Source organism: Dichotomopilus funicola (assembly GCF_033296635.1).
Source record: "Dichotomopilus funicola strain CBS 141.50 unplaced genomic scaffold C8A04scaffold_5, whole genome shotgun sequence".
Taxonomy (NCBI): Eukaryota; Fungi; Ascomycota; class Sordariomycetes; order Sordariales; family Chaetomiaceae; genus Dichotomopilus; species Dichotomopilus funicola.
The window spans coordinates 578640-603341 of NW_026944026.1; the positions used below are offsets into that span (position 1 = coordinate 578640).

General features: G+C 55.3%; 2 protein-coding genes across 2 annotated transcripts; both read left to right on the forward strand.

Moving 5' to 3' along the window:
• Positions 1–1688: 1688 nt before the first annotated feature.
• C8A04DRAFT_34571 (uncharacterized protein) lies at positions 1689–4648 on the forward strand (the record flags this gene model as incomplete). The annotated part of the gene is made up of 4 exons (XM_062782873.1): positions 1689–1711; positions 1800–2711; positions 2774–2916; positions 2979–4648. 4 exons carry the CDS (start codon positions 1689–1691, stop codon positions 4646–4648), a joined length of 2748 nt encoding a protein of 915 aa, XP_062640396.1.
• Positions 4649–20674: 16026 nt separating this feature from the next.
• On the forward strand, positions 20675–23170 carry C8A04DRAFT_34572 (uncharacterized protein; the record flags this gene model as incomplete). The annotated part of the gene is made up of 1 exon (XM_062782874.1): positions 20675–23170. The coding sequence occupies one exon, from the start codon at positions 20675–20677 to the stop codon at positions 23168–23170; it is 2496 nt and encodes an 831-aa protein (XP_062640397.1).
• Positions 23171–24702: the final 1532 nt, after the last annotated feature.

Genomic DNA, 24702 nt, shown 5'->3' on the forward strand with positions numbered 1-24702 from the left:
AGTTCACCGAAAACGAAATGGACGAAATCCCCGACGGCGTCCCGGAGAAGAAGGCTTTGGGGGACTACCTACGCAAGATCAAAATGTTTTTCGGTGACGGCCATCAGACGTTGGGGACCATTTTCGCGGCTTCAGGATACCGGAGGAGAACACCTCGGAACGGCCGGCTGGACTGGGCGTTGATCCAGCCGGTGGGCGAGCACCGGGTTGGCCAAAACATACTCCCGACGCGCTCGGAGTGGAACGCAAAAAAGTTTCTTGTGTCATTGCCACGCTATCAGCGGCAGCAGCAAGGCGATCCGCCGATACTCTAGCAACCACCATCCTAGGGCCTCCGATCTACCCCGAATGGCGCATTCATGTACAACATTGGGGGGACAACTGGTCTAGACAGGGGCAGATTTTCCCACTTCAAGGCCCGCGTTGCCATTGAGGAAGACAGACACGTGATGTCGGCCATGGGCACGGCCAGGTATGAATCTGAAGAATCGATATACATTCAATTCGCGTGGCGGCGGTCGGAGAACCTTATGGCAGACTCGGGCTCTGTGGTGTTTGATCAGGAAAGCGGAGCTGTGGGGATGTTGTTTAGGGGGCACAGAGCTCAGCAGGCTGCTGGTTTCTGGGCCTATTTCACACCGATTGAGGATATCTTTGAGGATATCAAGTTTTTCATGGGCAAAGCAATCATAGATATTCGCATTGCGATGTGAGGGACAGGTTTGGGGGATGTCTGTACAATACAATTATCTGATGTAGGGAATGAAATTAAAAAAGATTGAGAGACGTCATATATATGTTTATAACGAAGAAAGAAACAAGAAGAGAGAAGTAGAAAAGAAGAGAGAAGTAAAAAAGACAAGAGATGCATAAAAGAGGAGAGGAACAGAAAGAGGAGAGGAATGGAAAAAAGAGAGAAGTAGAAATTATAAAAGAGTCAGAAAAGAAGTGAGGATGAGGAAAGAGAGAGAAGTGGAAAAGAAAAAGCGTAGTACAAAATAGGAAGTTTTCGGCATCAGACAGCTCCAGTTACTTTGAGTCCATGGTATTATATCCAACTGTCGGTCTATTTCGTCGTTCCGACGTTCCGGCATCCCGGTATCGCCGTTGCGGCTCATAAAAGGCGTATATAGAGGTCAGAAGATGTCAGGCTGTGATCCGACTCTGTGGACAGGACTGCTCGTTGCGACTAAACAGGGGACAACAACAGGGATCCGGATTCCATGCTTCCAGCCTTCTGATTGGCGGTCAGCCGCATTTTGGAGCCCCGCGGTGGAGCCTTTCACCCCACCACGTTTTGCAGCATTGCTGAGGCGGTGGGAACCCTGTTCGTTGTGTCGTCGACGTGGGCTGATGTTGAGATGATTCGACGTCGCCCGTCGCTTTGAAAGGGACAGACAAAAAAAGTGAAGAACACGAAAAAAAAGGAGGGAGGAAGAAGTTGAGTCACTTTTCGAATCCATCGCCTTGCTTTCGTGGCGGCCGCTTACGAGCTTGGGTCCGGGGCCTTTTTATCTCACGATTCCCGGATCGGACTTGGTCGACTCCGCCCAGAACATGCACATCATCACCAACTTCATCGCGAACTTCATCACCGTCACCATTGCCACCACCGCCATCAGAACTCTCACATACTCCATGACCCGATAACCCAGAAACCGCTGCTCCTATGATCTTCTGAATGCATGATGCGAACCCTGACCGAGACGAGGTGCGACCCCCTACTATCTATGTATTCTCATAGGTTGTTCCTACCTACAAGAAGAACCGAAGCTAACAAGCAGACTCCCAAACCACAGATCCCGATGGCAAGCCACATTCCAACACGGCTCCGCCATCGCTGACCTCCAACGGGCCGTCAAATTCCACAACGGCCCCGGAGACACCACCACCCGGAACCGAAGCCAAAGCCCCTGCACCGCCGGTCTACGCTCCCTCTGCTGGAAAGCCTTCCTCCTCTGGCGTGATATCCCCCCCTCCGATACCACCCAATGGCTCACCCACACCCGCGCAGCCCGCACTTCCTACACAGCTCTCAGCACACAACACCTCCAATTCCTGCGCGTGCACGACCCTCAACAGCGCGCCGCGCTCCTCTCAGCGCACTTCGACCCCTTAGCCGACGACCCCGACTCGCCGTGGGCCTCCGTACGGCGGGACGAAGCCGTGCGGGCCGAGATCGCGCAGGATGTGCGTCGGTTACCCGAGACGCCCGCGTGGTACCATGAGCCGGCTGTGCAGGCGATGATGGTGGATATGCTGTTTTTGTATTGTTGTAAGGTGAATCCCGGGTTGGGCGGGTATCGGCAGGGGATGCATGAGGTGCTGGCGCCGGTTTTGTGGGTGGTTGCGCAGGATGCGGTGGAACGGGGGGCGGTTGTTGAGGCTGCGGCTGTGGAAGCAGCGGCTGGGAGGGGGGATGCAGGCGAGGCGGAGGAGTTGTTGGTGATGGGGGAGGTGTTGGATTCGGAGTTTGTGGAGCATGATGCGTTTGCGTTGTTTGTGAAGGTCATGGAGAGCGCGAGTGCGTTTTATGAGGTTGACAACGGGTCGATATCGGAGACGGGGGAAGGGCAGCAGCAGCAACAGCAGCAGAGCAACAGCATTGTTGAGCGGAGTAAGTACATTCATGAGGTGGCGCTCATGAAGATTGATGAGGAGTTGGCGGTGCATCTCAAGACGATCGAGGTGTTGCCGCAGATCTTTCTGATGTGGGTATCTCGCTTTTGTTTTGCCCTTCCATGTTCCATTCCGCCAAAGCTAACGTGAGCAGCCGGTGGATTCGACTATTGTTCGGCCGAGAGTTTGAGTTTGAGCAGCTGCTCACCCTGTGGGACACGCTATTTGCGTTTGACCCGTCGCTAGAACTCGTCAATCTGATCTGTGTTGCGATGCTTCTCCGCATACGGTGGACTTGTAAGGACCCCAGGAATCCCACGTCTATATCGTCCCCGAAGCAGACCGCTAACATACTCCAGTACTCGAGGCGGATTACTCGGTGGCCCTCCAATCCATGCTCAAGTACCCGGCCCCTCCACCTCCCCACGGCCCTTACACCTTTGTCGATGACGCGCTATATCTCAAAGATCACTTTGACGCCGCGGGCGGCGTGACCCTAATCTTCAAATACACCGGCAAGAGCCCAGCCAACAGGCCCGTCAGTGCCCCAGCCGCGGCCCCAACACCACCACGCACCTCAACGCCGTCGTTCCAGAAACTCAACAGTCTACGACAGCGTACCATGTCCGCCCGGGCCCCCCTATCCACCTCCGCGAGGATCCTCCAGCAACCCGGTGGTGTCGAGGCTCTCCTGCAGGGTGCTGCGAAGAACGTAATGGAGCGCGGAGAGAAACTCGGCATCAACCGAGCCGTACGTGACGCCGTGGGCGAGTTCCGCCGCAACGTACAGCAGGGGTTTCAGGAACCCCGCAGTCAGGGGTCTCGCAGTCCGGGGAAGAGCCGCCGCAGCATGTTTGGCGAGATCAGCCCGCCCTTCGCAGACGAACCTCCACTCACCATTGCGCTGATGGAACGGCGAAATACCCGGCTGGCCGCCATGCTGGACGAGTCCGTCACCGAGCTCAAGCGGCTGGCCACATCCGGGTTTGTTGACGAAGGCGGGGATGAGAAGGGCAACAGCAAAAATCATCGGGAAACGGTGGAGATCGCGGCGGCCAAGGTGCAGTTTGTCAAGGCCTGTCTAGAGGATTCTTCCCTCGCTTTACCCCCGGAGGAAGAACCAGAACTCCCCGCGATCAGTGCCCTCGCCATATCCGCCTCCAGTCCGACAGAGAGCAACAGCGCGCCAACCGTGGCCCTCGACACAACGCCCGTCGTCATGACCTCGTCAGCGGTGGAAGAGACTCGGACGGCCTTGTCCAGCCCGCGGTCATCGTCGTCCAGGATATCCGTCACTTCTTTACCCAAGGAACCTCCTATCGGATCGTCTAGTACCCCACTCTTCCCTCAGTCCGACGCTATGGATACCGATTCTCACGAGGTCAACGACGACGAAGAGGAGGGAGGCCAAGATACCCTTTCGCCTCTCCAATCCGAACTCACACACTCTCCACCACACTCTATCCCCCGCGACATCCTTCTTCCTGACGTCCTCCCCGATGTCCTCCCCGATAGCTCAGCCCATCCCCCCATCCCCATCCAACCCACCACTTCCTCCACCTCCTCTCCCCCATTATTCCCTTCTTCCACTCTCAACACACCAATACCGACGACTACTGCCACTACCACCGCTACCACCACAACGACTACTACAGCCCCAACCCGCCCAACAGGCCCCATCCCAACCCGCTCCACCCTCGCCCAGTCCTCCTTCGCCTGGATGCTCGAACCCGACACCACCTTCTCCTCTTCTTCTGCTTCCTCCTCGGCCTTTTCGTCTTCTATCCTGACCCCGCCTGAGAGCAATGTGGGTGGGTACAGCACAACCGATGTGATGGGGCAAAAGAAGAAACGGACGAATCCCAGTAGAGAGCGGAATGCGTTTTTGTTTGGGGAGGTTACGGGTATGGGGGATGATGGGTTGTTAGGGGGCGTAGGCGTGGGTGAGGCCGGGAGGAGGAGGAATGGGAGTGGGAATGGGGTGTCGGCGGATCAGATTTTTGGGTTGCAGCCTATTCGGAGGGGGTGATGATGATATACTAAGGAAATGAACTAACGAATGGAACGGTGGATTTGGGGGCTAGGCTTAGACAATGGTACTGGGCGTTGGGTGGAACGGATTGGGTCGGTGTTTGGGTAGTGTGATCATGTAGACAGGAATGAATGATGTGTGTCAAGCTGTATTGTTCGACAATTGGGTGTGGGATGTGGAATGTAGAGTGTGTCTTGGTGGGATTAATGTCCTGAGGTGGCCTGGGTTCTGTCAGTCAGTCGGTCTGTTTCCGGGTGTTGTTTTATTCTTTTCCTTTCCTTCGTTTATTTCAGGTTTCCCTGTCCCAACTATTTATTTCTTTGTCTCAACTACGTATTCGCTGTAATATTTCCACCACCCACCTGCTTCCTTCTACAATCTATTTATTTCAATCCTAACCGTTTTTTGCTATTCATTCCTAATATTCACATCCTATTCCCTCAGCTTAGGGCCTCTACTTCGTCACCTCTCCGTTTCATCTCACCTCATCTCTGTTCCCAACTACCCGGTATCTGGGATAATGACACGGGCCGTTCCCTGTATAACCTGACACCTGGCTAGTCTGGCCACCATTGGGCCGGGGGACTTTTACTCCTGCATCTCACTACAATACAACACTGACCGTCATACTGTTCGTGCTCCCACCGTGGGCGTTTAACTTGAGATTTACCCCCCGCACAACTCCATTGATCTTTTCTGGTGGACATACCGCAGAACGGACGAGCCATCGGACTCGTCGCGACCGTTGATACACCAAGCGAAACATCTCAAGGAACAACCACACACAGACAGCCGTACCTCTTACATGTGAGTCAGCGAGTGCATTGACCTCATCGTTCCTTCCCTCCGTCCTTCCCCCAACACCCACCCTTTATAACCCACTCCCGTGTAGCTCCTTCCAACCGCCCCCCCAATAAATTGACCACGGTCAAAATGGCGTATTTGGGGGAGCCGTGGGCGTCCAAATGGTACACCACGAAAGCAAAGCCTAGGGTTCAAATCCTGCATGCTGCGCCGGCGAAGAAAAACCACCGGGTTTTTCGTAACCGCCCCCCATTCCTTGACCCCCTAGGGGGTTTGAGATGATGGGGCGGTGAGCTTTTTGAGTTTTTATTTTATTTTATTTTTTACTCTGCATTATATTTTTCTTCTGTTGTACTATAAATCTCAACGGTTGGTTGTCTATGTAGTTCAATATCTCTCTATGATTTATTGACCAGCACCTTAATTGACTAGAAACGTTAAAAGGTCTCACGCAATGCCAGCCTTGCCTGCCTTCCTCGTCTCACAACGATCAACATTCAAAGACTATACCCCGAGGACGTGTAATCAGCCTGGTCGTTCTCCTTCCCAACCAAGCCAAAGGGAGCATTCGCGATACCTCCCACGGCGGAAGGAACGAAGCTCCCGCCACACCTGCCCTCGCTGCCAGAAGAGAGCTCAGGAAAGCACAACTATGAACGGTACTTACCTCTCCACGAGGGTACGTACCCCGAGCACCACAGACGCCGACATGGGCGTCATAGCAAGAACGCTTTGATCCCCAACTGAACAACAGACGGATCAAGACGGCACGGGACGGAACGGGATAAACCAGGACGGGACGGGACGGTGCATAGACATAGGCCAAACGCTAAAGAAAAACAAGGGAAACCTGTCCATACTAAACCCAGCAGCTAATTGCAGCTAATTAGTCCTCTGAGCCGGCCAGTCTGGGTTAAAACGAAGTCTCGAATCTATGGCGCCGCCTCAAGCGATGGCAGATTTCAGCAAATCCCCCGTCCAAGCGGATCTAAACGCCTCTCTGCAACTCTAACGACTCGACGATATATCTCTGTTCGCTTGTCGAGATTAGATTGGTATGTAGGTGAGGTCTGAGTTTGTGCACGGAGTTTGTGTTACCGTTGTACAGGCCCAGCACCAAACGTGAGACAGTAATGTGTTGTTACATCTCCCGTCGATCTGATAACACGAGGATGTGACGCGTGTAAGTGTGTGTCTGACACATGGGAAAGTCATGTGAGCTGAGCCTGGGGGGTGATCTTTCCAAAATCTTGCAGCTTCGCAAGCCCAGCCATAAATAACAGCCATAGTGCTGATTTGTCTCGGAAGACGTCACCGTCACCAGCTCTCCCCCACATAACTATCTATATCTACCGATTCGGGAGGGGAGGAAAGACAACTCGGCACCCATCACAGTTGTACAGCTTCTCTTCATCCTATCTCGCTGCCCTGACCCTCCATCTCGGTAAATCTCAAACAACATGTCTCAGACGCTCTACGCTCTACCCGGTCTGTGGTTCCTGTTCGTGTTCATGTTCACGTTCATGTCTACACACCCTCACGTGGCGTGTAGCACAATCCATCTCAAGCCCCCGGGTCCGGGATCGAACTGACGTCGTCTATCGGTCCGTGATTTCTTTTTCCTCGGCGTCCACAAACTGACGTCTTCTGTTTCAGCTGCTTCTTGTCTCAGTTTCTTCCTTTCTTGGGTTTGTTACATGAAGTGGCTTTCCGGATTAGGGAGTACCGGTGCGGTGGATGGCTTGCGCATGGATGTTTGTGGGTGTTTATATGCACAATGTGTCTACCGGAGTCACATGAGACATGGGGACGGTACCCGACCACCGGGTCGGGTTGTCCTTTGTGATGGGGGAGTTGCGAATGGTAACACCAGGCGATCCGGAAGTTCGGAGACGAGGGGATTGTCTCAGCTTGGGACTTCTCCATAACTCCTTCATGTTACACATTTAGGTCTCAGGCCTGGTTTCTTGATCTGATTTGCCTACGGAGACTCAAAGGTGTACTTAATAATGGTGTAACCAAAGCAGAAAAGCAAAGCCACACCAGCCCTGTGGCTTACAGTGACTTAAAGCACATGTTGTGAAAGGTCGAGCTGAAGATCCGAGGGTTTGGTGGGCTTTTCGCTTTTTCTCATGGTTAGTTGTTTCAGAACCACGGTGCCGGTTGGCGTGGTACTGAGTCTTGATTCTCGGAAGATTCACCAACAGCCGCCGGGTTGGCGCATGAAAACCATGTGTAGATGTACATACATGTATGTACGCCTCTCAACCTAGAAGGTCATGGCTAAGACCGGCCAGAGCCCCAACATCGTATAACCCGAGTACGTCCCGAGTACAGCCCGGATCTGCGGTGACCAACTGCACTCAACAAAGAACAGCCCGTCACGATACTTTGAACCCCTCTCTCGTTCGTTGTTCCCTGTGATACCTCCGGCCCAACACAGAAGAAGACAGCAGGTAAAGCCAAGTCTCGTACCTTCACATCCCACCACACCGCGTCACAAGTCACAGCACCCCATCACTGTAACACCACAGACGAGCAGACAGACAGATATAGAAAGAACCCCACAGACGAACGGCCGTTCTCAGCTCAACAGGGTAGCCCCCGCGTCGTACAAAGTACAAAAAGTGTCAAAGCAGGGACCCGAGACAAGGCCGGCGACCCCGGAGCCGCCCCGAGGATCTCAGCATCTTGCCGTCCGTTCGTTCAATCTGACCGCGTCGATGAATATCCCGCCCGCAGGGTCCTTTGATCATGGTGGGAGGATGTGGCCGGTGAGGGTTTGAAGCATCGTATCACATAGTGCTGTATAGTACGTCGATGTGCATTTCCGAGTTGCCGAGTTCCCGAGTTCCGGGGACTGTTCGAAAGACGGTTTCTTTCTTCCTTTCTATTTTTGTCACTGGCCAACAACTACGATCAGTAGGACAGGCTGCTGTCCGTCCGTTTCATGATGACAGCGGAGCTTCTTCTAGCCCAGGTCGGACAGATAACCAGATATGTATCCTTTTGTAAACAAACACACCTCGGTACAGTACCATGGTTACGTCAATTCATCCGTAAACAAGAAGCCTTCCGTTTCTGGCTGCGCTGTGTAAGTAAGGTAGTCCCAGCCGAATACCATACTACTTCCGGCTTTGTATCAACCGCAATATATACTATTCCCACCTCTCACTTACACCCGACACTTACCACACACCCCCCTTTCTAATCCAAACACGATCCCACCTCGCCTCGCCTCACCTCACCTTACCCTGCGTTACATAGTAGATAGCTCGCCTAGCCTCATGATTTAGCCCATACACACGCGCGCGCAAAATACGCACCCTCTGCATATGCCTACATACATACATACTCCAAGACTCCATGCGATGTGTGTACTGTACCTGCGGGTAAACGAGCCCCTTCCTGCCTACCTACCTTACTACCCACTCTACCCGACTTCGTCTTCTTCATGGGACCTGTCCTATTGGTCTAGTATACGACAGTAACCACGCAATACAACACACATACATATCGGCAATCATTGAATCGAGGCCGAGACCGTGACCGTGGCCGCTCCAAGCTGCGGCCGACTTGTCTCGGCCGGCCGTGAACCGAAGTTGGAGCTAGAGCTTGAACCGTGTGATTGTGATTGTGTGTGACCGTGGAACCCCAACCCACCAATCCTCCATTGTCCATTGTGCTCTTTTTTTCGTTGGGCGCCTACTCACTCGCTTGCTCACGCACTCCTTTACCTTTTCTTTCACTTTCATACACGCTTTCTTTTTGTCTTGACCCGTTTACGCTTCCTTACCTTTTTTGATTGACGACCTTTATTCCCGCTCCCGCCTTCCCTTCTCCATCTATCTCCCTTTTCGGGTCACTGAAGCACCGTTACATTCCGCTGTTTTCCACCTCTTTTCCTGGCCCGTCTCTCCATCAATTACCAAACCTGTCAAAAAAAATAATCATCCGCCAGATCTGTCAAAGCCCTTGCCTGTCAAGCAAGCAAGCTCCCCCCCAGTCCCCCTGAGGGTATATTAGACAGAGCAGCATCATTAAAACGTGCTGGCTGGCCCTTTTCTCCCGTCTTCCCGCCATCCCCACCCGCACGCAATCTTCCATATATAAACAATGGAACCCAAACGTCGCAGCCGAGGGAACAGGCGAGGTCGACTGGTGTCGTTCTCGGCTTTGTCGGGCTGCGTGTCATGCTCTGGATATTGTTGGACGATGTCCACAGTTACAGGGGAGCGCGAGGTGACTTTGCATGTCCAATTGTCCAACTGTCCCATTGTCTTCCCTGCTTCCATACGTATTTTTTTCTCGCCTCGCCTCGCTTCGCCTCGTGTCCTGCCGCTGCGTCCCGTTTGGGCGCCCGCGATTCTCAATTGCTTGACCCTGCTGACAAGGCAGACACGCGAGAGCAGCGAAAAAAAAACAAGATCGCGCTTTCCACCATGCCATGCAATGGATGATGATGCAACACCACCACAACGCAGCCCCCCGTGCCCCTTCCCTTGCCCCCAGTCCCGGTCCCGGTCCCGGTCCCGGCCGGGTGGCTGAATCGCTGGGCCCGTCTCCAACAGCGTGAGAGGGAGAAAAAAAAGCCCCCGCCGTCTTCCCATTCCCATCTCCCCCATGTCGTTTCCTGTCAAAAAGTCACATTGATATTGGCAAGGGGAAGGGTAAAAAAGGACAGGTTGGCACGGCACGTAACGCACAACCAGCCAGCCAAAAGAACCGGCGCAGTGGAACCGTCCACTCATGCTGGGGAGGCTCGGAGGGAAAAACACTCGGCAAAGCCCTCTTCTTTCTCTCATCTCATCGATCGGCAGAGGATGGAAGTCCCGCTCGCAACTTAGACCTAGAAGAAGGGGTGTAGTGTAGTGTCGCACGCGTTGTCCCCAGCTGCCTGGCTGTCCATCGCGCATTGCTCATCGATTGCTCATCGCTCATCGCCCATCTGATCGCCCTTTTCCCGATAATGGTTACATAGTGTAGCTCGTAGTGTAGCTAGCGGAGGGCGAAGGAAGGAGGCTCAGGGGGGGTTATTGCTGCCTCGCCGGAGCCCGCTCCGCTTTGACAGTCGGCGCGTTCACTACGCCAGACACGAACAACACCACAACAACAAACGAGGAACCGCACGCGGTGAGGGGAGCTCCGGCAGAGCTTGATCTGCGAACATCATCAGCACCAGCCGTCCGTCGTGTCTTTTCCAAATTGGCCCCCAAATGCAATGCAACTGTCAAGAGAAACAAAAAGAGGGTTTGAGTAACCGTCCCAAGTAGGACTCCCGTCCAAAGTGATACAGGTTCGCCAGAAACGGACATGGTTTTTCCTTTCCGCTCGAGCCTCGCTCGGACACTGCTGCTCTGAGTCCTGGCCTTTTGGGTAAAGTCCGCATCCCCGAATCCCCAATCCGGAGCGGCCACGCTCGTTGAAAACGGGATAGTACACCCGAACCATGGTTTCGAGTTTCTTGACCGGCCGCGCGGTGCATTGCGCACGGTTTTTTACTATGGAGTGCGAAAGGTGGAACGGGGTGGAATGTGTTTTCCTCGCGCCTCGCTCCCCCGGGTCCTGGTCCCGGTTTCTCGTCCCGAGTTTACGTTTGCCCCCGTCCTTGACAGTTGACATAACGTCCAAAACGGTCGCGGATTGTTTGCCCAATCCGTGCCCGTTGTCCGTGCCCTTCGCCGGCGTTTTTGTGTTCTTGGCTTTCCTTTGGGGGCCTTTTTTTCCTCACTTTTCTCTCCCATTGTGGCCGATAAACCCCATGAAATTCGACCCCTTCCTCCTTCCTTCCTTGTTGTTGGCGTGCGCAGGGTTAATGGTATTTTTCACTGGCTTGATCCTTTCTCTTCCAAACCCCCCAATCCCTCATCCCCCCACATCATCCCATGCCGAGATAGCAAGATAAAACTGTACGGTGAGCGGGCGGGGGGCCCTCAAAGACCAAGCCCAGTTGATGATAGAGAGTGAGGAAGAAGCTGAGACATCTTCAATGCCCTGCCTGCCGCAAGGCTGTTCTCACCCGGATACTCACGCCCCCCTCTGATCACTCCGGAGCAACCCGGCTTGTCATGTCTCACTTCTTCTCTGTCCCTTGGGGTTTTCCCCCACTGCTTGCTTGCTGTCTCCCCTCCGTCAAACACAAGCACACCACCACCACACACAAAACACGCTTCCCATAGCCGCAGACAAGCAGACTCCCCCAGAGCAACTCGACGCGAAACAAGCCACCGCGCCGATTGGCCCGTTAGTGGACTGGACGAGAAAACCCCAGGAAAATCCTAGGAAATCCCACCCCCCCATTAACCAACCAATCACCCGGCTTTCCCTAAAAACCGGAGAAGAAAAATGCCCCCTTCCGACCTAGTCAATCACACCTCGCTGTGCTCGCTTGTTCATCCGCCCCGTGGCCCCCGGCCCTGGCCCGCCCTATCACCCTCGCTCACTGGCTGGCTCGCCAATCCGCGTAAGGGGGGAACGCAAGGTGTGGTGGGATTCGCAAGATCCCTCGCAGAGCAGCAGCAGGAACAGAACCTCGCACTTCACCTGCAGCAAAGCTCTCACTTCGAACCTCGAAGAACAGCATTGTCCATCCTCCTCTCCTCCCCCATCCCGCTTCCCCCCTCTTCCCCCCAAGCCTAGCAACCCGCCGACGACAAGATGCACTTTTCAACAATCCCTGAGAAAAGCTGGAATCAGCTCCCAAGAAAAGCGCGCCGCTCCCTTGCGCCAAAGCCCTTGTCAATCCCGACATCCAGCCCGTCTGATTCCATCCATCCCCACGCCGTCGTCCCAATGTCAATGCCCCCAACCAACAACTCTCTGATGAGTTACCCGAGATATTAACGAGTCGCATTCTTGAGAAGTCTTGTCATGGGCCATCAACCCGCATGCCACCATCGAGTTTTTGTCATCACCCCCTGAGGGGTTCTTTGCCTTGGCCTTCCTCCTTGAGAGCAGGATCGTCAAACCCTTGACGGTGGCATGGCTGGATCCCAACTGCGTTGTTCGTACCGCGTCGACATCCTGCCTGCCCGCCGCCATCCCGCTTCGACAATCGTCAGTTTTTCAAGGGCAGCACAGACCAGAACAACGACGTGTACCATACAGTGTAGTATCCGTAGTGCTGACGACGTCTTGCTCGCCCCCCGTTGACCGTGTTGTGTTTTCCCCTCCGCATCCTTCTGAGACATGGAATGGATGAGATCTGAGCGCCCTCCAAGAAGCGAGGAAAAAGAAACACGAGGGGGAAAAGAGCGACAGCCACAATCAGTCACGTTATCAGGCTTGTCAGATTTTTGCATTGCATCAGCATCGGACATCGTCCGTGGATCTCGGGGTTCTAAGTCCTCAAGGATATCGTCCGTCTGGCCCGTGGGGTATCGGGGGCAAATCGTACCAAGGGTTGCTTGTCCGTGGTCAATCGCATCGTATCGCATCTCATCGTCCCGCCAGCGCCCACGCCCGCACATCACATCACATCACATCATGCCCGGGTTCATGGCCAAGCCAATGCCGTCGGAGCCTTCACTATCCGTACACTACGGATTAACGTGTAGACATGGGGCTGTTGTTGATGCAAGAGCAGCCGTCTTTTGTGAGTGTTACTAGCGTTGGTTGCTTTTTCCCCAGCTCCAAACCAATGTGTCTCTTGCTTGCTTTTGCGGCTGTGGCGCGCTGCCAAATCTGCATCAACACCGCTCTCTGAGATGTTGATTGATAATGGACTGAACGATATTTGCTCCGAATGGCGGTGTTTTATTCGATGTTGGGTCTTGTGTCTGTGTTTGTGCTTGTGTTTGTATGTGCATGTACCTAACTAGTTACTGAGTATGCTTGTGCTTGCTCGCATATCGAAAAGTTTGTGCTTGGGCCTTGCACAGTCAGCTTCGCCTTGTGTTGCTGAATTATGCTTGTCCTGTGTACACGCACATACAGAGTACATAGTAGTAGTCAGTTCCATGTAAGCAATTCGGGTGATTCTCGCAGCTGAGTATGGATAACGATGAGTTAGTTGCCGACTCCCTATAATAGTCAGTCGTATCCCGCGGCGCAGCTTGCGGATTTGGGCCCAGTAAACAGGGGTACGCGTAAAGTTCTTCCTGCGGAGTCGTTCCCGTCCCTCCCACCAGCTGCAGTGAGCTGCAACAAGCTCTTCTCCAGGAAGCTGTGTCTTGATGCCGTCGCAGACCCACGCCGAATTCTCCCCTCTGCCGTTTTGCTGGAGAGAAGGAGGGGTGGTGGTACCCTCGCATCCCGCGGCCAGGGCTGAGCCATTGGCCAATTCTGCTGTTTGCTCGCGAATCCCAGGATCTGGTGGGGTTGCATTTTGTGCAAGGGACCAGGAACGCGACAGGGGAAAAGTGAAAAAGCGATCCACTTTGGAAGAGAGAACCAGATGGAAGCACGCTCGCACGGTAGCCCGGCCTGATGCGCCGCCCTGTTGGGCTGTGTCGGTTGTCTCTGAATCTCTGCATTGGGTTGAGCTTCATGTCGTTTGGGCCCCAATATCGCGATCTTGGGAGCTCGAAAGAAGAAAAAAAAAACTACGTAGAGCTGAAGGGGGGCGAAGGATGCACGTGATATTTTAGCCCGTTCTCAATGTTGTCCCTTGTCTTCTTCCCAAGCTTGTGGACCGTTCCGGGCGCGGCCTTCCCGAATCCCCGGGCCTGCCGCAGGGCATTTGCGTCAAGCGCCGGCCTTCGGACTTTTTTTGCTGTTTCGCCTTCACGCGTCCTGTCACACCGCATCTCCTCAGTGTCCTGCTGGGCCCTGAACTCTCTTGAGGGAACGCCCCGCTTTCAGTGAGAACGGCCTTACGTTCCAGGGGACAGCCTGCTGGGGCAATTGGGATGGTGTTCGCCGACGTTTGAGCACGCCACGTCCCCGAGGGTGGTCCTTTGGCCTTCGTCGAGATCGAAGAGGTGTTGGGAGGTAAAACTCCACGTGGTGAGAGAAAGCAAGAGGAGGGCAAACGGTCAAGCAAAGTTGATTTGGAACATCTGCAGCAGCAGCCACCGATGCTCCATGGCCATGCGAGGTCCTGCAAGAAGAAACCTCGGGCCCGTTGTCTGATGCAGCCGCGGAGCTCCCTTCTCTCTTTCCCACTTGGTCCATGTTTCCAAACAACAGCTCCATTTTGAAAACATTTTGTGGGGTCCGCTCCATCGTTGACTTCAAGAGACTTCGGAGTCGGACTGACGTCTTCGTCCCTTGGTCTTTTTTTTTGGTTTTTTTTTTCTCTTTTCTTTTTGGGGCGCGGCCCCTTGTCTGTCAGGGACCCTTGTTTCGACTTCCCAAATCGGAATTGATCAGACTCTTCATGAGAACGCTGACCGCTGCAGTCGAAGCTTCAGGCAAAACGAGTCTGTCTTGTCTCCTGGAAACAGAACCCGCCGTTCTTCCACATGTCCCCGAGGCAATTGAGAGTCGGGAGCCTCGCACGTGGGCTGCTAGAAAGCTCGCTCACATGGAGGTGATGGGGGACTCGGTGAGGCGATTGAGAAGAACTCAACTCCCAAGGCGTGTCTGGAAGAGCGATGATGCTTACGGATCAGTATTCTCGGGGTGACCGGTTACCGAGAGAAATCTCGATGGCCCCACTGCTGCTGCTCGCAACGACGGCGGGATGGGGGAAGCTGGAAATGCGCGGCCTGGGGAAAGCAACGATGATATCGCGATGCTGAACGAGCTGCCAAGCCGCTGCTTTCGCGCCCAACACATGTTGCCCCAAGCTCCGAGAGGACAGCCCTGCCTCGTTTCCCACGTTGTGAAGTGCCGTCGGGAAACGGAGTCTCGGGATCCGGGCTGGCGAATTGTGGAACTGGCGGATGGAAGCGAGGGTCTGGAGTCCAGCGTACCCAGCCCTTGTCTCGGGTTTCAACCCTTCTTTTCCAGGCCCACCCTCTGAGACATCTTGTGGGCGGTGTTCTGTTCCTGTCTTTCGTGGGATGGATTTTGAATCTCGAGACGGCAATTTGCGTTGAATGTTAGATATTTGTAGAGCCAGACTCGCGGGGTTTCTCGATTATCCGTGACGGCAGCGAGGGTCGGCCGGAAGCTAAAGGGGACTGGTTGGAATACCTCGTACTGCCACCTTCTTCGCCTCCGTCCCGAGTCCGTCGGAGAGCTGAGCTTGATGCGGAGCCGGCCGCCAACGGCCAACGGGCGGGTGGGGCCGCCCAAACTTCAATCCATGCAACAGGAGGACCTCCGGACGGACCTCATCCTTCCTGCAAGCGTTCTGCAAGCCGCGGGTTGGTCCTCACTCATCGAGCGTCAAGGAGATAATCGGGAGCTGTGCAATATCGACGCATTCGCTGTTGCCTGAGATCACACCGCATCCACGCGTCGCGCGACACGACACCAACCATCCCGTCTTGAAGTGGGACGGGCTGAATGTCGTCTCCCGTGTCATCCCTGGTAGCGAAGATGACCTTGATGTTGGCCCAGCATGCCAACCTGCTGCGGCTAGACGCAATCTTGAAGCCCATTCTACGAATACTCTGCAGTGTAAGATATCGAAGACAATCGCATCCGGGGCGGCTAAATCCAGCGCAGTTGGGATCGCGGGAAAATACGTGGCGGATGTCATTGTTGGCAAAAGATGGACGACCTCGTTTACAGGGATACTTTGTTCGTCCCTTTTTGTCCGTCGAGGGTGAGAAAGCCGACGGTCTCCCTGCTTTGGGAACTGAATGGTGGCCGTCAAGGAATCGAAGAAGACAAGCTCTCCTCATGGCATCGCTCAAATTGGCATCTTGACGTGCAGCCGAAAGCTCGTCCAGTTGGTCGCCAACTAGCCGTTTCTGGATTCCTGCCACCTGGCGCTGTCCTGCCGAATGCAGGGGCCGCCGAAAGCAGGCTGAAGTATGCCCCTTCTCGTGTGAGCCGAGTAAACCCATGAACAGCTTGATCAACTTGCAAATCATCACTAGGCTCAAGATCATAGGAGTTGACGTTCGGATGTTTTGCCATGGTCCAGCCAACCATACGACCAGTGACTTTGCGGTTTCCTTACCTGCTAAGACAGCGCCGGGTAAGGTTTATTCGTAACGGTAGCAACAAACAGGTCCTTCTTATGGGAGAATCAGCCCCCCGACAACCATCTGAGTGACCGCGACTAGTTGGGAGGGAGACTCTTTCTAGGCGAGCAAGAGGTTGATTACAATGAACCCGGCCCAACTCATCATTTTGCAACACCGCTGTGTGAGGGCTGCATCTCACTCTACGGGCCGATTTGAGCCTTGGACAGTACCAACAACCGGGAAATCTCAATCTTTATCATTAGCCGGCGGGTTCGCTTCCTGCTTTCTGGATAACCAAAGAGCGACTTCGTCCAAAGTTCCTAGCGGTCGCTGAAGGCACAGAGACCACCACCACAAGTTGTTGGCTGTTCCAGCGATCTCAGAACGGTGCTGTGAGGAGCGTGTCTTCGACAGAAAGGGCGCGCCCAGACTGACCGTGGTGGGGCGAAGGAACATTCTTGTGCAGAAGAATATTCTTAGAAAGGCTGAAGAACCAGGAGGGGAAGCCGGGGGTTAGCGAACACCGAGGTAAGCGCTTCGGGGCCATGGTGATGTTTTTGTGTTGTGGGAAGTGTCGGATTGACTATGCCCCGAAACTGGAATAAGATGCGTCGACTTGAAACCGTCGTTGGACAGCTGGGGAAGGAGGTGAATTTTAGCAACAAACCCTAGCTCCTCGCCGAGGCGAACATTGCCCTCGACCGTGGGTTTTCTTCAATTGTCGTCATCGGCTTCAACGCCCGATCGGCAGGGGCCTCCCGAGCCAAAAGTTCTTGAGATCCACTCCACGTGCAATGAGCAGCAACAGGAAATCCCATCTCTCTCACCGACCTCTGGAGCGCGCAGGTTGGTGAAGATAGGAACCCGCCGTCGCCCACTCCCCGTCGGCGGGTTACGGGGTTGGCTTCGAGTAATTTGCGTCTTTCCGACGTTAACATTAACGTTAGTTATTCTGGCCTAGTTGGTGGGCGTCTCTGCATTGCACCCGGCCTGCTGACGAATGCAGCCACAGCCCTCCGTTTTGTGACAAATTGTGGCGTCGACGAAGGTTTCTTGAAATCGAAGATCGATGGATCATCGCCCCGTGGCGTCCCCAAGGTCGGCGTAACGGCGGCTCCAAGGCCCGTTGGCCAACACCGGAATCGTCTTCCGTGTGGGCGACCCTGATCAGCCTCCCATTAGTTCGAACTATTTAGCCGGGGGGGGGGGGGGCCTTTGGAGGATGTCGCACGACTGATTACCTTTGGGAAGAGACTTGGCGAATGACCGAAAAAAAGACCAGCGAGAGAGCTTGATGAGCAGCACCTCCGGGAACTTTCGTTGGCGGCAGAATGACGCCCGGCGATTCCAGGGAAAGTTTTGACGTGCCTACGAAAAACCTGAATAAGTTTCTTCCTTATCCTTTGCCTTTTTGCACGGAGGAATGCGACCTAAAGGGTAGGTCCAACACCGTAGGTAGCCCTTGCGGTCTTGGGAAGCTCCAGTCGTCGCTGCCGCAGAGGAAAAGCGGAATTTTCAGCCAATTGCTCTCAATAGGGGTGGGGTTTCAGTGATAGGGAAGGAACTGTCGACTTGCATCTCTCAGTGGGCTTCATTCAGACCTCCCAAAACTAGAAAGAAGGACCGGGCCTAGGAGGTTGCTCAAAATGAGGAGAGTTTCCAATCCTGCAGGTGCGAGTCTCCATTTCGGGGCGGTTCTTGCATGACTCTGCCCAGTAGGTCATGAATTTCGTGGAGCTCCCGCTCTCACTCATATGCCCTTCCCACCCATGTATTTTGTCATTCCCATCGCACAATGGACGTCGGCATCCTTCGACCCCTCAACCCCTCCAAACGCACATACCAATCTCGGCGGAGGCACGGCGCCCAGAGGGCCACACCCGAGGAAGCGACATCAACACATGGTCCCTCGGCAAACCCCAAACTTCCACACGACAGCATGGCCTTGCGATGGCTGCCATGCTCCTCTGCGGCTTAATGGCCGGTTCGCCTAAGGCCTTGGAGGTCAGGGTCCAGGCCAGGGCCCCCGTCCCGCATCCCCGGACTATCGCGCCCATGAAAGCCAAAGATGCTTGATGCTACGGTGCCTTCCCTCCGTCCAGTGCGGGGATGACGGGCCTTCCCCAGACCCAAAAAACACCTAGATATCCACTCGCATCGTCGAGCGACCTCCCGATCGCCCGTCACCCGGCTAGGCAATTCATGATGGATTCTGGGGAAGCACGCGCCGACTCGGATCACACGCATAAACAACTCACGAGTACGTACAAGGAAGCACACGCACAAGCAAATGGACCCTCACACCCACCGGCACCCGACACAGTCCACAATCCGCATCTGCCCGTGGACGACCCGAGGCCGACTTGCCATCTCTCCCTTCGGCCATCATGTGAGTCGCGCGTCTATCATCGCCGATCAACGAGGCACGCCGCCGTGTCCCTTTTTCGACTTGCAATGATTTATGCGGCCGACAGAGAGTTACCGGCATGCGATACCTGCACGGAGTCGGCAAACAAGAGCGAATCAAGTCCGGGAAGGCTAAACCTCTCGCAGTGTAATACAACCTGGGCTCGAGACGGGAACCTACCTTTCCTGTCTTTCCTGTGTAGAGTACGTACGAAGGGTGTGAGGTTGGAGTCGCAGAGCCGAACAGCATGCAACAGCATGCCTGGGACCTTTGGGACGTCTGGAAGCACCATCGAACACCTCGTAGCGCGGGCCACACCGCGAATGATACACCGACTGACGGCTACCTGCTGCGAAAACTACATAGTAGGCGCTTGTCCTCGGTGCCCCTGATTTGGTGTGACATGAGAACGGGGGGTTTCGTCTACCTCTCTCCCGGCCGCCGTGTAAATGTTCGCCGGTGGACGACGCTGTGTGCTGGCTGGGCTGGGAGCTGGATATTTTTCGGTTGAGTGTTGGTCCTGCTGCTCACACTCTCGGTTTGGCGGCAACCCTCGTCGGCCTCGGTGACGTTGGTTGGGACCTGACTCGGATGGCATTGCTGCGGGTATTATATTGGCTTTGCAGTGCAACCTTGAGATAATTTCCGGTCCGTTCCCACCCGCATTCAATTCTGTTCTCAACTGGGTTGGACGCACATCATTGTTTCTGCTTCCGTGTTCCCCAGAAGCGAGATGTCGCTTTCCTGGATTGAGCGGCGTCTCACTGTCCTCGACTCTGGCAAGACGGGGAGACGGACAAACATCGAGTTTCGTGCGGCGTGTCAGGTGCACAATGCGCTCCATGAAGAATCGCGCACAACTAGCAGCAGCTCGCAAGGACAACCCAGAGAGAATGAAAAAGCCGAGCATTCACAAGAGCGAGACGCTTCGGGTCCGTGGATTTCTCGGTGCGGGGCAAGGAGAAGGGGGTCGTCGTCACGGAGGATTCAACGGCGGCAAACCGTTTTCTGCCCTGGACAGACACGCTAACGTCAGCCTCCTGGGTCGACCTGGTTCCGTCAGACACTTCTGCCAAGCCACGGCCCAAAGCTGCTAGCGGGGGTGCAGGTATCGAGACCCTTGCGAGCAACGCGCACACCCCGCTCAAGGTTCCACAGACTTTTCTTCGACCGCGACCCCCCCTTGCTGCAAGGAAGAGAAAGCCACGGTATCCTAGCACCCGGACCTTACCGGGGGCATCGTCGGTGCCAGGCCGTTGGCCCGAGCTCCCAGCGTGTGAGTGAGTCGCCCGGAACACACGCAGAATCACTCTGGGGCAATATATGGGAACCCAGGGGCCCGTCGTCCCCGTCCCCCACAAACCCAGCGAGATTCTTGCTCTCAAGACCTGCCCTACTATCCGTTCTCCGGGACAGACACCTCGCCGCCCAGTTCCCGGTTTTTCGCTGACGACCGCGTGCTTCGCATTGATTCGGAAATTCAACGCGCGCGCCGCATCCCGTCTGAGCCCCCCCACCATCACAATCAATATCACGCGCCGCCGCCGTCGCAGTTACTCCTGCCGCCACTCCTTTTACCACCACCAGCATCACTCTGTGCCGTCGCCCGTTCCGGCCCTGCCGCGGATGCCCTCATCCACACTCCCGGGACGGCAAACCCCGGCAGCTCGGCCAGCCTACGTGGGAGGATACTGGGCCACAACGCCCACCGCCAACGACTGAGGGACGGAGGAAAGAGAAAGAGCGAGAGAGAGATAGGGAGGGAAAGCTTACTCACAGCCGTCAACCATGAATTTCTACGCCGCCTCTGGGATGCCTGTGTATCGGGTGGAACGGGAATCGCGGCCAAAGAGCTCCAAGGTCGCGTCGAAAACGTCGAGGCTTCTTGGCCTCCATAGCCCACACAAGGACACCGCGCCGCCCCCCGTCAGGCCTGTCACGTCATCCGATGTTGTGCCACACGACGCAAACTCGATCGACCGGCTTTTGGACCCCGCCGTTGATGGCCCCCCATCTCCTGAGTGTCTTCGAGAACTGAGCCAGCAGATGAGGCAAGGTTCTTTCCGGGACAAACATCTCAGCAATCAGACCAGTTCGTCGGGTTCATCGTCTCTGCGATCACTGACATCTGCCGATCGACCATCGTGGGAGCATCCACTCGACAGCAGGACGCTGTCTAGGAAGTCCTCAGGGCGGTCAACCTCCAGCAGCATGCCTTCTCGAGAACGACCGGAAAGCGTGCAGATCTTTGGCAAGAAGCTTTTTGCGCGACGGGGGAAGGGGAGGCGCGAGAGCAGCGCGCAAAGCTCGTCGAGCTCGATGTACTCAACCGATGCCGTTGACCCAGCGCTGCCCGCTGCGCAGACTTCGGCCCCAAGCCGGGATTCCACTATCCCAGCGCTCTTTTCTGGCATTCGTCGCAGCAAGCAGGATGCGGCTTCCGACGCGCAACGGAAACTCAACATTTCCATGCCATACAACTTCCAGCACGTAGCCCACACGCAAAAGGACCAGGTTCCAGAGTCTCACATCGTCAGCCGTGAAAATGGAACAGTGTCAGCGGATCCGGGTGCCGATGACATGCACTTTGCCGACTTCTCGACTGATTCGCTGCCACTGGACGAGGAGGATGCGGAAGCAGCTGCAACCGTCGAACTTCGCAAAACCACGTCTCTCACCCGGACCTCGTCGGTGGTGCGAAAGACGTCGACATCCCGTCGGATTCTCAGCCGCTCTCAATCCCAAGATCAGCTCAGCATGAACATTCCTCCGCCGCGGCCTCCAAGATCGCCAGTGGAACGGTCCGCGCCGGGCGGGTCAGCCCGCGGCCTCAGCCGGATTCTTAACCGCCACGAGCGATTTGATTCGGTAGACCGGCCAGTGACGAGTGCGTGCTTCCGCAGTCAGCCGTCGTACGCCGACGCGGGGAGTCCGCCTGCGACATCGTACGGGTTCATGTCAGATATGGACGTGATCCACGAGCACGGTCATTCTACCAGTATTGGCTCTCAAGATGACGCAAACTGGCCGTTGCCTTGTCCCAGCAGCACCGCTTCCGAGTTTACGCTGCCCAACGTGCCCGAGGAAGACGAAAGTACGCCGGCCGTGAAGAAGTCCCGCGCGAGCGTTGCGAGCAACTCTTCTCTCCGCGGCAGCCAGTCAGTTCCCATGCTGAGAGCGCTCGCATCGCTCCAGAATGGCGACTCGGCCCGCCGGCCTAGCGACGCTTCCGACACGGTTGCCCGCTTCGACATGTTTGCTGCGCAACGCGCGCTCCGAGAGTCGTTGGATGAAAATGGCGATTTATTGCCTCGGGCGGATTGGGAGGACGACATCGACTACTGCTACGACCACGAAGCCGAGGCGGACTGCGATTATGAATGGAGCCGCCCGTCGCTTGAGACGTGCAGGGACGGCGAAACGGCCACGCCCGTTGACCACCAAGGTCGAGGGGCCGATTCGTGCAGCGCATCGCCGGCAATGCTAACACCGGCGCAGTTTGACGTGCCGGCTCTGAGTCCCGCGAGTCAGCTTTCGCTGGCCACAGGGCAAGAAGCGATCACGCCGACCGTCGTCACGAACCCAAAGGCCTCCAACTTTTCCTTGCCCAGACTCGACTCTAAGAACCTCCTCCACATCCGGAAGTCATCGGATGCGTCGAGCTTCAAGGAGTCGCACGGTTTCACGCTGTCGCCATCTCTCCTGATCCCCCCGGACTTTCAGCAGCAGATGCTCGCCTGCGAGGCGGAAAGGCAAGAAGCCTCCGAGTTTGCATTCCGTCCTTCCGACGAACCCGAGCTGAACATGGATCCCTCAGCCCTCGTCCTTCAGTACCGCACTAGCGCTTCGACGACCGGCACCGCCGAGAGCAGCACCTCCGCGTTCGACAAGCACAACTCGACCGCCTCCTCTTCCACCGACTACACTCGCATGACGGCGAGTGTATCCTCGCTTGAGATGGAGACCTGCCCTCCGGCACCCGAGCCATTGCAGCGATTCCCATCCCTCGAGATGCCCAGCAAGGTTGAGGCCCAGAGCGCCTTGGCCACGCTCCCCGAGGTCGTGGCACCTAGCCGGCCGTTTGCCCGCCGCCCTCGCTTCAAGACACGCGGCAGCGAGTCCAACTTGCTGATGATGGGCGTGGACGAGCCTCACCCGGCCAAGGCCAGGCCATCGATCCTGACCCGCCGCGGGCGGGCGAGGACCACGAGCCTGAGCACTCCACCCCCATCCAACCAGTACGCGCTATTCCCGCAAGTCCAGCTTAGCGGCAACCGTATCTAAATACGTGTTCAATGTTGTCAACATCCCCGACAATTGTAACGACACACTCACCTAAAATACGCAACATGGCACCACACTTACCACTGGGCGGTGAATAAAACCCCCCCAACGACATCAGAGCATCACAAGCTCTGTCTCCACAAACTTCTCGTTTCCTGTCCTAAAACCTCCTGTCGTTGTCTTGATTAGCATCTGTCAGCGAAAATGGGGATCAAACTATAGACCTGGGATGGATTTTTGGTGCAGGCACGCACTAAAGGCTGGTGGCGCAAAACAAAACCTCTTATCTGGCTCTTTCTCTTTCCTACTTTTCCTTTTCATCCCTTCTCCAGGATCGACTTGTAGTCATTCTGTGTCAAATCACCACCTCACATTTCCTTCCCTGTTTTCAGGCGCCTCTGGTTTTCACTCGGGCCCTCGACCGATACCAAATCACTGTCCTTTCCTAGCTTGATCTTCCCTCGCCCAACCGGAACCAGGATTGTGGCACATTTGTACTGGGTTCGTCTGATAAAACAACCCACTCACCCTCGGACGTTGTCGTTTCCTTTTTTTGTTTCTTCCATTTCGTGTCTTATACTGTTTCTTGTCTCGGCCGGGTCGCATCGGGGCGGGTGACGATGCATTGCCCGTCACACTGGACGAGTACCGGCGTCGTTATTTGTCCATTTTTTTGTCAAGAGCGAGTTTGGTGGGAAGCTTCGATACAACAGCGGCAGCAGCATGGCCTAGGCGGTTGGGGGTTGGTTGGTTGGTTGGTGTATGGACGGATGGATGATTTTGTGGTACTTGGCCCGACGCCTGATCAAGCTCCTCCCGCTCGCCCGCTCGTCGACTGCGATTTTTTCTCTCGTCTCCGACCGGCCGATGCCGAATGGCTCGATTGATCTGGATTGGAAGTGGGGAGAATTGAGCAGCGCTCGAGCGGGTGGGTGGTGAGAGGTTGTGTTTTTTTGTGTGTTGTGAGGCCTGAGCTTCCGGGGAATGATGAGATGATGGACATGATTGAATGATGGGAACCAAAGGTTGCGGGTCACGAGGCGGTTTGGGGAGACTACCATGACCCCGGAAATATAGAAGGGACACGGAGAGTGAGAAAGTGAGAAACAAAAAATTTAAAGGAAACTATTACATAAATCGGCTGGGGTTTTGGTTCGGTTAGGCTTGACCTAGACTGTGGACAGGTCCAAGTCTCCGGGTTGGGGGTTGGGTGTTTGGTTAGGGGGTTTAGGTTTTAGGTATACAGGGTAGAAATGGAAATCCGGGATGGGGACGGCGAGGCCACTGCTGTTGATCTGCTTCCTCCGACTACACACACGGGTCCCCTCTTTTTTTTTTTTTTGACTCCGTTTGCTCGCGTTCAGTTGTGCCATTCTGTGATGAGGTGACTGGCTGGGCTGTTGGGGGAAAAGCAAGGTAGGTAGTGTTGTTGTGTTGTGCATATGCAGCGTCAGATGCACCTACAAATGGGGAGAGGTTATGTATGGAGGAGGTATGGGCGGGCGGATGTGGGTGTATGCATGCGGCTCGGC